The 14,269-nt window shown below is 43.9% G+C and overlaps 1 protein-coding gene across 2 annotated transcripts in view; it reads right to left on the bottom strand.

Moving 5' to 3' along the window:
* Positions 1-206: 206 nt before the first annotated feature.
* Positions 207-14,269, bottom strand: part of LOC122933063 (vitamin K-dependent protein S-like) — a 74,967-nt gene continuing 60,904 nt past the window's right edge. The window contains exons 11-15 of one of the 2 annotated variants that reach the window (XM_044287810.1): positions 13,405-13,569; positions 6,891-7,059; positions 5,736-5,884; positions 3,753-3,984; positions 207-646 (exon numbers count right to left, since the gene is read on the bottom strand). In XM_044287810.1, the coding sequence (XP_044143745.1) occupies positions 504-646; positions 3,753-3,984; positions 5,736-5,884; positions 6,891-7,059; positions 13,405-13,569 (858 nt within the window). In that variant the 3' untranslated portion in view covers positions 207-503. Of the gene's footprint in view, positions 647-3,752; positions 3,985-5,735; positions 5,888-6,890; positions 7,060-13,404; positions 13,570-14,269 lie in introns of both variants that reach the window. The other variant, XM_044287809.1, reaches the window with a different exon arrangement.

Here is a 14,269-nt window from a genome sequence, read left to right as displayed (position 1 = left end):
TAATAAAAATAGAGAGTGGCGTCCTAGTGACACAGGGCCATATGGCTACCTGTATACAGTATTAGATGAAAGGGAGAAAGGGGTGCTTTAGGTTAAAGAGGTGTTTTGATGATGGCATTAGAATAGGTAATCCCACCAGTGTCTGATTAGTTGGGGTCCAAATGTTGGGATGCCTAGGATGAAGGGGTTAAATAAAAAGTGCTGCAGAGCCTTCAGCTTTTACTCTGACAAACTGACATAAAACAGAAAAGACAAAACACAAGAAAAAAATAAGAAACAAAAAAAATCTATAAAATGTTTGTTTAAATGGAATGCTACAATTTTCTGATTTGTCCTTGCGATATTGCTAAAATTGAAAATACAAATTAATTTCGGCACACGATACAGCACAGAGTATTAAAAAGAGCACACGTTATTCTGGCACATCTCTTATTGGTCATGTTTGGTAATTCAGTAGTAGATGCTACAAAAATATAAAAAAGTATGACAAGTCCCTCTTGAGACTATGAAATCAGAGGACAGGAATGTGATCGAATGTCATTTTGCTTCTGCAGGGCATCATCCAGGTCGACCAGCTTTCCATTGATGGCGATGTCCATGCAGCCAACGTAGAAGGCGGAGATTGGAGTAGCCGTAACTGGGATATCTAACAATAAAGAGCACACACTGTGTTATCCACCATATAATGTGGTGACCAGGGGTTGCAGGACTCCATTTTCCTAATAAATGAGGGTCCCAGCATATCCTGTAGATATGTCATGATCAGTGGTGTAGCTAGAAATGACTGGGCCCCAGAGCAAATTTTTTAATGGGGCCCCCCTCCCCCAGTAATTTTTTTACAACTTCCTTTCATGCCGCCCCCATTCCTGTGGCTGTTCCATCCGTTTTATACACTGTCTATACTGTCACTGTATATAATTTCATTGTGTCCAAATCTTTTAGTCCTCCTCCTCCTGGATGGGCCCCTTCTGGGTCAGGGCCGCAAAGCAGCCGCTTCCCCTGCAGCTACGCCTCTGGTCATGATTATTTAAAATATATCACTTTCTAACATGTTATTTGTAAATTCTGTACTAATTAATGTATTAATATGTGTCTAGAGGAGACAGAGCCCCAAATGATAAAGTTAAAGGCTATGGACGCCGTCACAGCCATTTTGAAATAATTAATCTACATGTATTTGGGGACAGTAAACATTTTTGGAATAGGTTTTTGTTAAGTATTTTGCACCATTTGGCTTCTGCTATTTTGCAGCAGCAGAAAACAGTTCTCTGATAAGTCCGTCAGACGGGCCATCTGGTGGCTTGTTCTACGTCACCCCACTGACCTCTGCTAACGGCCTCATGCACATGACTGTTCAGTTTTTTGCGCTCCGCAAACTGCGGATCCGCAAAAAACAGAAGCCACCCGTGTGCCTTCCGCAATTTGTGGAACGGAACGGGCGGCCCATTGTAGAAATGCCTATTCTTGTCTGCAAAACGGACAAGAATAAGACATGTTATTTTTTTTTTTGTGGGGCTACGGAACGGAGTGCTGTCCGCATCTTTTGCAGCCTCATTGAAGTGAATGGGTCCGCATCCGAGCTGCAAAAACTGCGGCTCGGATACGGACCAGCACTACGGTCGTGTGCATGAGGCCAAACTCTGTTTCAAGATGATTGATGCCGAATTCAAGACGGAACTTTGATTTGGATATAAATCCGCTTGGGAGAGAGAACAGCAGAGGTGAGAGTGGCCAGTCTGACAAGTTTCTCACAGAACAGCTTTCATCAGCGGCTTTATAGTGTGACACATAGAAGCTGCAGAAGCCAAAAAGTTCAAAATATTTAATATAAATCATTACAAAAATGTTTATTAGCCCTACATACATGTAAATCAATAATTAATAAAGGTGTGCATAGCCTTTAAATGACAATATTCTGTTTGTCAGCAGCCACCAGAGTCTATTCCATATGGTTTGATTCCCAGCCTATTACACCTTACTGATGATCTGCCCTGTGCACAGACCCTGAGCTCTTAGAACCATAACCCCTCGTCTTAAGTACCAATTCTAGCAATGTTCAAAATGTGGAGATGATCTGCAGGCAATACCAGAGGCGTAGCTAGCGTGGAACGGGGGCAGGCGGGCTTATATAGTAAGGCCATATAAACTAGTTTTGAGCACACTTTCAGGTATCTGCTCTGCGATTGGAATGAATCCTGAAACCTTCCTTTACAAGGGAAGACACAACATCCAGCCGCTCCAGAAGAAGAGAAGACACAACACAGGAGCAAGTAAGAGAAATGAGAAGAAGGCAGAGTGATGTCATACAGGGGCAGTGTGATGTCATACAGGGGCAGTGTGATGTCATACAGGAGCAGTGTGATGTCATACAGGAGCAGTGTAATGGCATACAGGGGCAGTGTGATGTCATACAGGGGCAGTGTGATGTCATACAGGGGCAGTGTGATGGCGTATTAGGGGCAAAATAATGGCATTGCAGGGGGCAGTGTGATGTCATACAGGGGCAGTGTGATGTCATACAGGGGCAGTGTGATGTCATACAGGAGCAGTGTAATGGCATACAGGGGCAGTGTGATGTCATACAGGGGCAGTGTGATGTCATACAGGGGCAGTGTGATGGCGTATTAGGGGCAAAATAATGGCATTGCAGGGGGCAGTGTGATGTCATACAGGGGCAGTGTGATGTCATACAGGGGCAGTGTGATGTTATACAGGGGCAGTGTGATGTCATACAGGGGCAGTGTGATGGAATACAGGGGCAGTGTGATGGCATACAGGGGCAGTGTGATGGCATACAGGGGCAGTGTGATGACATACAGGGGCAGTGTGATGGCATACAGGGGGCAAAATAATGGCATTGCAGGGGGCAGTGTGATGTCATACAGGGGCAGTGTGATGTCATACAGGGGCAGTGTGATGGCGTATTAGGGGCAAAATAATGGCATTGCAGGGGGCAGTCTGATGTCATACAGGGTCAGTGTGATGTCATACAGGGGCAGTGTGATGTCATACAGGGGCAGTGTGATGTCATACAGGGGCAGTGTGATGGAATACAGGGGCAGTGTGATGGCATACAGGGGCAGTGTGATGGCATACAGGGGCAGTGTGATGGCATACAGGGGCAGTGTGATGGCATACAGGGGGCAAAATAATGGCATTGCAGGGGGCAGTGTGATGTCATACAGGGGCAGTGTGATGTCATACAGGGGAAGTGTGATGGCATACAGGGGCAGTGTGATGGCATACAGGGGCAGTGTGATGGCATACAGGGGCAGTGTGATGTTATACAGGGGCAGTGTGATGTTATACAGGGGCAGTGTGATGTCATACAGGGGGAGTGTGATGTCATACAGGGGGAGTGTGATGTCATACAGGGGCAGTGGGATGTCATACAGCAGCCACAACTCTAGCTCATACAGATTGCACTGTAATGAGCCTCAGTCATCATGCGGTAGCTGGGGCCACTCATACCCTGGATAGTATCAAAACACCCAATAATAACTCAGTTATTGCTTTTTTAATGTCATTTATCAATAAGCTATTATTTTGTGGGATTTACCATTTACTGTTCCTATATCCAATCTGCCCTTTTAAAACCTCATAGAGAAGGTCTAAGAGAAATCACAGGCCCCCAGAAGCCATCCTACTGATTCATGACCAGGAACCCAACCAAGAGCTTGTAGTGGGTAACGCTTCTGTCACTGTAACATGACTTTACCATTTCCTAATAATTTTCAGCTACAGGGACGTACCTGGAATGCCTCCTAAATATGTGTCCACGTGGGCTCTCATCGACTGGTCCAAAATGGCAAGCTGCTTCTTCAATTCTTCGGGGGCTACGTAGTTAATTTCAGTGTAAGAATTGGAGGTTATTCCCACGGCTGACTTTGTGGCTGAGAAGCTTATGGAAAGATTCTTGTCGGTGCATATTCTTTTAGTTGTGAGCCGCGCCACCGTCATACTGTGAATGCTGACAATAATGTCCTACAGGGGAAATAGACGATTAGAAATTTTTGGAATATATTTAATAACCCAACAATGCTGCCCCGGATCTGACGTTTCAGCCCGAGGACCGGTGTCAGTGGTTGATTAACAGGTCTAGAATGAATCCGGTTTTTTTTTTGACACGTGCTGCAAAAACAGGATTTCTGAACCGCTGGTTGCCGAATTAATGGAGTTTTATGTAATGAAGGGGAGTTATCATTTGATTGGTGCCGGATTTCTGCCAAAACTAAGTTGCAAATTTTGGCACATTTCATTTTTGAACAAACATTTGCAAGTTTTTGGAATTATAGACGACTCATGACAAATCTGAAAAGTGGATGGAAAGTTGCATCATTAGCTACGGAAATTAGTTGCACACCAGGTTTCTCAACTGCGACTTTTAAAAAATGTTTTGCAAATAGAAAATAGAGGAAAATCTCTAGACAAAAGTGTTCTTCGGAAAGATGCACCAAATTTTTCCAACATTGTGCAACATTTTGTACATTTAGAGCAACTTATGTCAACTCAGACTCAAGCTAAACGGACTTGAAATATGCCAAAATTCCCTTCATGATAAATTTCCCCCATTGTCTTTCTTCACATTCTGAAGAAGAAGGCCTTCATCAAACGCCCCCATGTCACACTTTGCATTGGTCACCATGTAGAAATACGGGAGATTTCCTGTGTCATGAGGGGAACACTCTGGACAGAAGTCATTTATTTTAACTAACAAAATAGCAATCTATTAGGGCTCATGCACTCGACCGTATGTATTTTGCTGTCCACAAAAAACGGATCCGCAAAAAATACGGATGACTTCCGTGTGCATTCCGTATTTTGCAGAATGGAACAGCTGGCCCCTAACAGTACTATCCTTGTCCGTAATGCGGACAATAATAGGAGATGTTCTATTTTTTTGCGGAACGGAAACGGAATGCACAAGAGAGTGATTTCAGTTTTTTTTGCGGACCCATTGAAATGAATGGTTCCGCATACAGTCCGCAAAAAAAAAAACGGAACGGACACAGAAATAAAATACGTTCGTGTGCATGAGGCCTTGCTGATCCCTCTTTAAAAACAGAACCCCATCCAGACAACTCCTTATATGAGCAATTACCCCTACATTTTAGGGTTAGAGTGGACTTACAGGCTATAAAAGGGAATTCCATAGGACATGCCATAACATTCTGATCATGGGGTCCTCAATTTTGGGATCCTTGCAGGTTCTAATTTAAGTGACTGGAGGTGTGCAGTCCTCCTGGTAACAAAGTGCCCCTTTCTTTCTTCACTTTACTAGATAGCATGTTCATTTTGTTCTAGAGGTTGACCCTGGGTATGACATTTTTTTTATATAAGGGGCAGAATGGGTTTAAAAACAGAAAGTATAATTCACCTTACTGATCACCCCAGAGGGGAGAAAGGGGAGGGTTTTCATATTAAAAGCGACGAGGGGCCTGGGCACCGGCCACTTGCACGCCGCACCTGGGCACCTTAAGAACCTAATTTACATATTGAATAAAAGTGTTTTTTATCGAAAATAAGTGACGGACAGCAATACGGTAAGTAGCATTCAAATATGGGGACTATAATGCAGATCATGGGGTTAGTGTTCTATAATGGTCATTTTAGGTGAAAGACTCCCTTTTCGGAAATGTTAATGTAACTACATGTATTTACTATGATACTACACATTCTTTATACAATACTTTAGATAATGCTGTTTTTTGTTACCTATAAATCTATAAACTTACCTGCACAATATCAAAGGACTGATCTTCAATGGCTAATGCAAGAGGAACAGTCTCTTCATTAACCAGAGCAAACATCACCCCGGTGCTTGTAGACGATCGAATGTTCAGAGTAACATTTACCGACCAGTCTCCATCAGCTGAAGTGTCATCTGCTACAGAGAAGATAAGAAATATCTTAAAGGAGAGCTACAAACTCCATAGTGTTTAACTTAAAGGGGTTCTCCGGGAATTAAGAAAATGAAAATATTTAAATATTACTTCATGATAAATATATTCCCAAATACCTTTCATTAGTTATAATGGCTCGTTTTGTCTTGGGAGCAATCATTAGGAGAAACAAAATGGCCGCTGTCCTATTAGTACACACAAAACCTGTCCTAATCACACAAGAGGACAAGTTACTTCACAAAACTGAGGTAAAGAGCTGCCTCATCCTCCTCTCTGCTTGTCAGGGATTATGATCCTGAATACAGATGATACGATCTTTAGCAAAATTTCTGTAGGAATGGAGTTCATGAGCAGATGCAGCTCTTGTATGCAGTCTCCATTACCACAGTCTGTCCTCTCTGTACTTCATGTCTCCTCTTGAACTCCAGTCCCACAAAGATTCAGCTAACTATCATATTAAACTGTATTCCGGATTATAATCCCTGACAAGCAGAGCAGAGAGGAGGATGAAGCAGCTCTTTACCTCAAAGCTGCAAAGTAACTTATCCTTCTGTGTGTTTAGGACAGACTTTGTGTGTACTAATAGGACGGCGGCCATATTGTTTCTCCTAATCAGTGCTCCCTAGACAAAACGAGACCATTATAACTAATGAAAGGTATTCAGGAATATATTTATATTAAAGTAATATTTATGTATTTTCATTTTCTTAGTTCTCGGAAAACCGCTTTAAAGGAGTTAAGGGGATATTCCAGTAATTTAAACGTATCCCCTATTATGAGAAAGGCCTTAAACCTCACAGGGCCCTTTGAAGTGAATAGAGCAGCAGGTTGAACATGCCCATTGCTGCTACGTTCATTTCTATGGGACCTGCTGGAAATAGCTTAGCACTGTACTTGGCTATCTCCGGCAGTCTCACAGAGACTTAACTTCAGATTGGTGGAATACCCCTTTACTCTGAATCCATGTATTGTAATAGAATGACTCACTGTAATTAACATAAATTTGGGCCACTCCGCCGCCCGGGTAATAGGAACCTTCCTGTACAGATACCAGACAGTGCTTGCTCTGCTTTTCTTGAATAACTTCTTTGACCCCCAGAGCTCCTTGATTCATCAAATTCCATCCACGGATGCATCCATCTAATCGTGGGTTAATCTGAAAGAATATGACAGCAAGAAGAGTGATGACTATGTCTGGGTGAAGGTATTTGACAGTGTTGGGGCCCATGTACTCTGCTCTAGACTACAATGGGTCCATCCATCCTGATCTTGATTGGAGGCACACAGGTTTTCAAGGCTCCTACACATGACCTATTACAATACCATTCTCCTCTAGAAGCATTACACTCAGGAGAGAACTTGATGCCTCACGGAGGCACCATACAGCAGTACATGTAGTGTTCACAGGGACTTCATGTACCACTATACAGGGTCTGTCTGCCAAACCGAGCCAGACTCAATAGGGAGAACAGAACCACCTAGCTAGACGGAAGTCAGGAAAATATTTGCTACCAGGTATAAATACAGCATTGTTCCTCATCTGAACAGGGGTATTGTACCGATGTTTAACTCTCTGGAGTCCAGATGTAACGCCCTGACTCCCCACAGTTTTACCAAACTTTATTCTGCGGTTTAGTAGAGCTGAGGGCATCTGGATGTCACATCGGGAATATGATTAGAGGGGTTTTCCAGTCTGTCAATATGGATGACCTACCCTTAATTCAAATAGGTGGTGGTCAGACACCTGGCACCCCCACTGATCGGAGCCACCAGCACCGGAAACCAAACAGTGGAGGAAGCTGGAAGCAGAAAGCTGTGTGGACTGTGTGTACTGCATCTCATCTCCCAGGAGGGATGGAGCCATCTTCTTCTTCCAGCTCCATCCATTCTTTAGTCTGGCACTGGTGGCTTCATAAAACAGCCCAACAAGTCAGGGGCGGGTGTCAGACCCCCACCAATCTGATACTGGTGACCGTTCCTGAGGATAGATCATTGATATATAAAAAGACAGGAAAACACAGGTTTATTACACCTGCCTGAATGAGGCCTAATGCTGTATTAATACATGGCTGCCCGTAACTTTATAGTTACCACATTTTATATTTTAACTTTATAAATGATTTTCCTTACTTAGTGGACAACTGCAAAAATGGTGGGTAAAAAGCGAAAGGGTCTGAAGACTTTCCGAATGCACTGTACATAGTTTGAAAAAACGCACAGGTCCATTACAGTCAACTTTTCTAAATGTGCAGTGTATTTTCCATGCGTGAACATCCCATAAAACAGAACTATCGATTGCATTGCCTACTGTCAAATACAGCAATGATTTATCTATTATAGAAAGCCTGGGGTCAGTTTTCTAATCACAGTGTGTATGTCGCTGTATACCCCTTAATGCCTGATGAAGCTGACAGGCCTTTTTATGTCCATATTTTATTTTACTTTGCCTTAATAAACCATTTAGACGAGCCCCCTTTGACTTGCCCTTTTTTCTTTTCTATTTAACCATTTTGAAGTGGGATTCCTTAAATTCCCAATTGCAGGAGGGAACAGCTGTGCCTGTATCAGGACACATATCTTTTACGTCTGTTACGGTGTCGCACCCACAACACAACACACTGTGGTAAGCGGCTTTGCATTTGGGAACCGTGTCCTGGTGTCAGTCTGATTTATACATAAGGCGTTTCCCTCGCCCCTGATTTTAGCTATATAACAGGTCTCTGCATTGGTCTCAGTGTCACAGTTGGCACAATGTAATATCTGTAGGACTTGTGTTACTTATTTAGACTTTGTTTATATGTTATATACTTTTACCAATTCCTTTAGATTACAGTCCTGGTCCCCCAGTTTGATTCCACGAGGGTGGTCCACAGAGAAGTCCCTCTGAGCCGCAGGTCTCTTCTCTGTGGTACACACAGACCCTGGCTCACGGAGAAGGAGCCGGTCTTCTCAGTCCTCAGTGTGACGTGTGGTTTATGTGCGGCACAGAGGAATACATGTGATTGTAGAGTACTAGAGATGATCTCTGTATCTGTGATCTGTACATGTAACCGCAGAGGATCAGGACCTGCAGTTCAGTCTGGAGCAATAAATTACTACCTGACCCTTTCCTCCACAAAAGTGCTTGTCCTGACATTCGTTTCACCAAGTAAAGCTTGTCTTGTTTTAGGGGCTTTTTATTGTAAATGTATTTGTCTGAACACTCATCTACCTGGACAGTGTTGGAAAATGTCTAGAAAAAGGAGCATGGCTGAGAGGAGTCAGCCATAAGATGGCATAGGGATGGTGTAAAAAGGAATACATTTACTTCTCCTGCTGCTCCACAGAACATCTTCCCATCAGGTGGATTGGTGGAGACAGAGGGACCTCCCCCCATTGGGTAAACATAGTTGTTTCCACCGGGTGTGCTGACCGGGGCTATCGGCTGGCCTGGTCCTCTCCCTTCTGGGCCCTCTGTAGCATCCAGCTGCTATAGTATAATCCCTATGCCTGATCCTATATGGTATAGTTTGTGATGCCCTGTATCCAGGTTGTTACATTACAACTGATGGGCCCTGTTCACCAAGTGGCTAAATGTCAAATCCAGATGATCCATTATTCACACGTCAATACATACTGTATGAACCTATACATGACCTATGTAAGACCCTTGTACCACTGATCAGGCTGGCATGTGGTCATATGGTGACCTGTGATGCACCTCCTAGTGAAGCCTCCCATGTTATACCATATGGGGCCCAGGTCACGCACCCCCATCAGGGATTTCTGGACCTCAGGAAATTGCTCATGACGCAGTTCCCTAAAATGTATGAAAATGCAGCTCCACGCGCTACCACAAGTAAATATCTCCAGTGTCATAGACAAGTCATAATTGATATGTGATTCCCCCGCACTGTCTGTCACTTGGTTTGAACCATTTACAACTGCCGCCATGTTTTCAGTTGATATCAAGGAAAGAATCTATTGCTTGTGAATTACATGGTGCGAGGGATCCACCATAAATGTGTAATCATGGGGCATTCAATTCTTCAGGACCCCTCCTATCATAAAAATGAAGGGACTATGGCACGGCCCAAGATCTGTAGCTCTTCAGCGGCCATTAGCCAAGCTCAGCTTTACCAGGGAGACACCATTATAAGCTATGGACGATGGATTGACCTGATGTCTCCCAAGAAAAGTCAAGCATGGCCAACGAGAGCTAAAGGGTCTCAGTGCCTGAAAGGACACAGACAGCTCCTCCATTGCAGCCATCAGGGGCTCACAGCATATTAGGAAATAGCAATGAAAGCAATATACAAAAATTTAGATGGAGACGCAGCACAGATGAATGATGTGAAGTGCTTCCCCTTTAACATGATGTCATCCTGGATATCTTATGACATCACAATCGTTGCCATGGATTCAGAATCTGTAAAGGAATGCGAAGAAGCTCCGCGCCTCAGACACAGTGACGACGGAGAAGCAGCCAATACTTTCCAGTATCAGTTCCTGTATCAGTCGGCAATTTACTGTGTATTTGACGGAAACTCAGAGGATTTCACAATGTCGGGTGAGAGACTGAAACCGGATTATGGCGTATAGTGGGATCTCATCATGTACTGACAAGTATCATCCTGCATCATGGTGGCCGATGGTGGATGATAAATCTGGGGCATCTTTACTCTTATCTAACTTTACACCACCTAAAATCTGTCCACATGGCCCATAAATCTGTCCACCAGAAACTCTAAATTGGCCTAATCTGCACCGGTTTTACCACCCGAATCAAGGATTTCAGTTTTTAATCTACACGATAGATAAAAGATGGCCATGTCCATGTTCTATCCTTAAAATAGGAAACTTTGAGGATGTTAGAAAAGGTCATTCTTTTTGGCATATGTGAGTAATACATGTTTTTAAAATGAGAAGCTCCAAAATTTTGGAGCCAACAACACCATAAAGTAGTGCATTTATCTTAGTAAATGTGGGCCAACGTGTCTATATATCTATATGTCCATAGGAATATATACCCACATTATTTATTGAATTGTCTCTTTTCTCTAGGACATGGCAATAATGCCCCGGCCGCACCCAGCAGGGACCCAGTTGTGCCTAACAGGCTCATCTACAGGGGACGTCAGCTCCGTGTGGTCTTACCAAGACTGAATATTGTACGGGTTCAGCCCTACAGAAGGAGCTGGAGAAGTAGTGGATGAAAAAGGGGGAGGTGGAGGAGTAAAGGAAGATGAAGAAGGATAAAATGCGGCCCCCGGAAGAAGCTGAAGATTACTCAGAGATATGAGCTTCAGGATGAGCACTTTGCAGGAGAAGAGGGACACAAACCACCACCAGTAGAGACGGATGTCATGCAGTGTCCCAGGCTGCTCTGTAATACTGAGCCTCTGCTGTTACATGTGTAGATCACACACCGCACATACAGAGGAGCCCGGCCGCACTTATCTGAGACCGGCTCTCTACAATCACATGTATGATTCCTCTGTGCCGCACATAAACCACACGCCACACTGAGGACTGAGAAGTCTCCTTCTCCGTGAGCCAGGGTCTGTGTGTACCACAGAGAAGAGACCTGCGGCTCAGAGGGACTTCTCTGTGGACCACCCTCGTGGAATCAAACTGGGGGACCAGGACTGTAATCTAAGGCAGTGCTAGCAAATATAAAAAAATATAATGCACAAGCCTACAGATATTACATAGAGAACATACACGGCAGAGCAGGACTCACTAATACATCCAGGGCCGAGACCTGATCCAGGGTATACGGTGACAGACACACTCCGAATACAAACCTGACACCACCCAATGTTATACATCTAATAAACAGAGAAAATACTGAATATTGTGACAGGGCTGGTTAGTGACATTGGGACATGCAGCTCATTCATCCCTTGGGGTAATACATACGAATACAGTATCTATAATCCTGCTGATATGTGTAACTGCAGCTGAAAAATCCATATTGCAGTAAAGTAATAAAAGTTTACTTGTATCTGTTACATTGTCTTTTCCTCATTTCTTTTGTCCTTGCCTACAAAAGTAAAAGTATATCTGTCATCATCTATGATTTACCACATACGGAATCTGTCACCAGTTTTTTCCCCCCTATTTGAGGTCAGTATAAATTGGTGACTTGTACTATGGGCAAAACACTGGACCACTTACTTGAACTGATCCAGCCTACTTGAAACCACCAGCATGAGACGAGGAATGGAGTCTGCTCAATACACATTGCACTAGGAAGTCCTCATAATCAGGGGTGGACTGGCCATAAACCATACAGGGAAACGTCCTGGTGGGCCTCTGCCCAGGGGGCCGCCTGAGCACTCTTTATGGCCACCAGCTAGATAAGTAATGATATGATGCTCCCAGAGTCAGGGTCCATTCACACGTCCGTAAATGGGTCCACATCCATTCCGCAATATCGGGAACGGGTGTGCGGACCCATTCATTCTCAATGGGGCAGGAATTGATGCGGAGAGCACACTATGTGCTCTCCACATCCGCATTTCCGGAGCGCGGCCCTCAACTTCCGGGCCGCGGCTCCGCAAAAAAAATAGAACATGTCCTATTCTTGTCCGCGGACAAGAATAGGCAGTTCTATGGGGGTGCTGGCCGGGTGTATTGCAGATCCGCAATACTCCACGGACGTGTGAATGGACCCTGATATAACGCTGGGAGCGTCAAGATCTTATGTATGTGGCCTTGGGTATCTGGAGAAGGAGGATAGAACATGTCACCACAGAGGGGAAGCTTCTGGGGACCTATTTTGTGCTGCTGGGGCATTATTTTGTGATGCATTGCGGTATTTGATCCTGCTCGGTGGTGCTTTGTGCCACAATAAGGTATTGCTAGCCCTGACTACTGTGTTGGCCCTGTCAATGTGGACCCACTTACAATATGGGGCTGCTTTTAGTTTTTTTTCAAGGGCCACTTTAAGTTCCCAGTTCACCCTTGCTCATAAATAATGAGCTCTCTCCCGTCCCCCCCGTCCCCCGACCCTGCCACTGACAGAGGTGTTTTCTATTAATACCAGAGTGGGGAGTGGGGTACGGGCTGGGTGACTGGAGGCAGGGGGGCGAGGAGCTCATGAATATGAGGACTCCCTAGAATGCTGTGTATTAAGCAGGTTCCAATGGTTGGCTCGCACAAGTACTGTAGCTGTTTAGTACTGATGGCAGGGACAGGTCAAATAAGAGACCAAGCGTTTTGCTCAGGGTCTCCAGTTTATGCTGCCCTCAGATAAGGGCATACAACTGGTGACAGATTTCCTTTCATCATATGTATAGTCTACTGTGTTGTGTATATAGCTCATACTGTATGCAGATCTAGGTGTTTCCATAGTTACAGACTACAAACAAACCCTGTGTAGTCTGATCCCGCAGTCATGCCTTACTTCACTACATTTGCCTTCCCTTCTACTGTTTCTAGGCTAGCAAAACCAGTGGACAGAGGGAGTAAAGTTACACATATGGAGGATTAGAGAGTAGACATTCCTTGAAATTACCGGTTTAATAAGATTTTCCACTTTCCGTGGTAATCCTGCGATGTAGACTTTGGTTTCTAGAATACCATTAACAGGTTTGAACAGATACTTGGGGTTGTTGATATTCATGACGGCTTCCTTTGCTATCTTAACACTGATGCTGTTTTCCAGTTCCTCCACGGACACCTAAAAGCAAACAGTTAACAGCTTCTGTCATGTTTGCAATGGAAAGACAAGGTTAGGTGAAGAAAGACCTGGATATACCATGACCAGAGCACAGATCCTGAGCTAATAACCATAGGTCTCTATAGCGTATGGATGTGTGATCACTTCCGTCATAGGCTTTGCCTAAATTCTGAGCATAAAACATAGACATTTTAGACATCTACTGTAAATGTGTTAATGAAATGCCTTTATTTTTTACTGTTATCCTTTCACAATGCTGATGTGGCTAGTACCACGGGTTTATAAACGTGGCCTTTCTTTCATGGATTGGCAGATGCAGTAAAGGCCACACATGAACAACACCAATGACGATGTAAGGTACCGTGCCCTGTGCCAAGGACTAGGACAATTTTGGGGGGGAAATTGGTGGAAGGCCTAGCTTCTATAAAAATAGAAAATAAGAAGAGCTTACTCAAAATAAAAGAGGTATTCCCATCTCAGAAACATATGGCTTTTTAACCAGATACACTATAAATGTCTGATAAATGCAGATCCCAACTTGTGGGACTAGGTTTGGGGGATACTTGATTTTGACATAGGTGCTGGCCCCAGAGTTGGAACCCACTTCTATCAGACATTTATCTTCTACAGATATAGAAAATAGTCAGATGGAGAATAAGGAACATTGCCTTTAAACTAATTCATGGAACTAGCAAAACTA

The sequence above is a fragment of the Bufo gargarizans genome, chromosome 3, assembly GCF_014858855.1.
Source record: "Bufo gargarizans isolate SCDJY-AF-19 chromosome 3, ASM1485885v1, whole genome shotgun sequence".
In the NCBI taxonomy this organism is placed as follows: domain Eukaryota; kingdom Metazoa; phylum Chordata; class Amphibia; order Anura; family Bufonidae; genus Bufo; species Bufo gargarizans.
The sequence above is the reverse complement of the archived record's forward strand: the minus strand, read 5'-3'. Positions and strand labels throughout refer to the sequence as shown.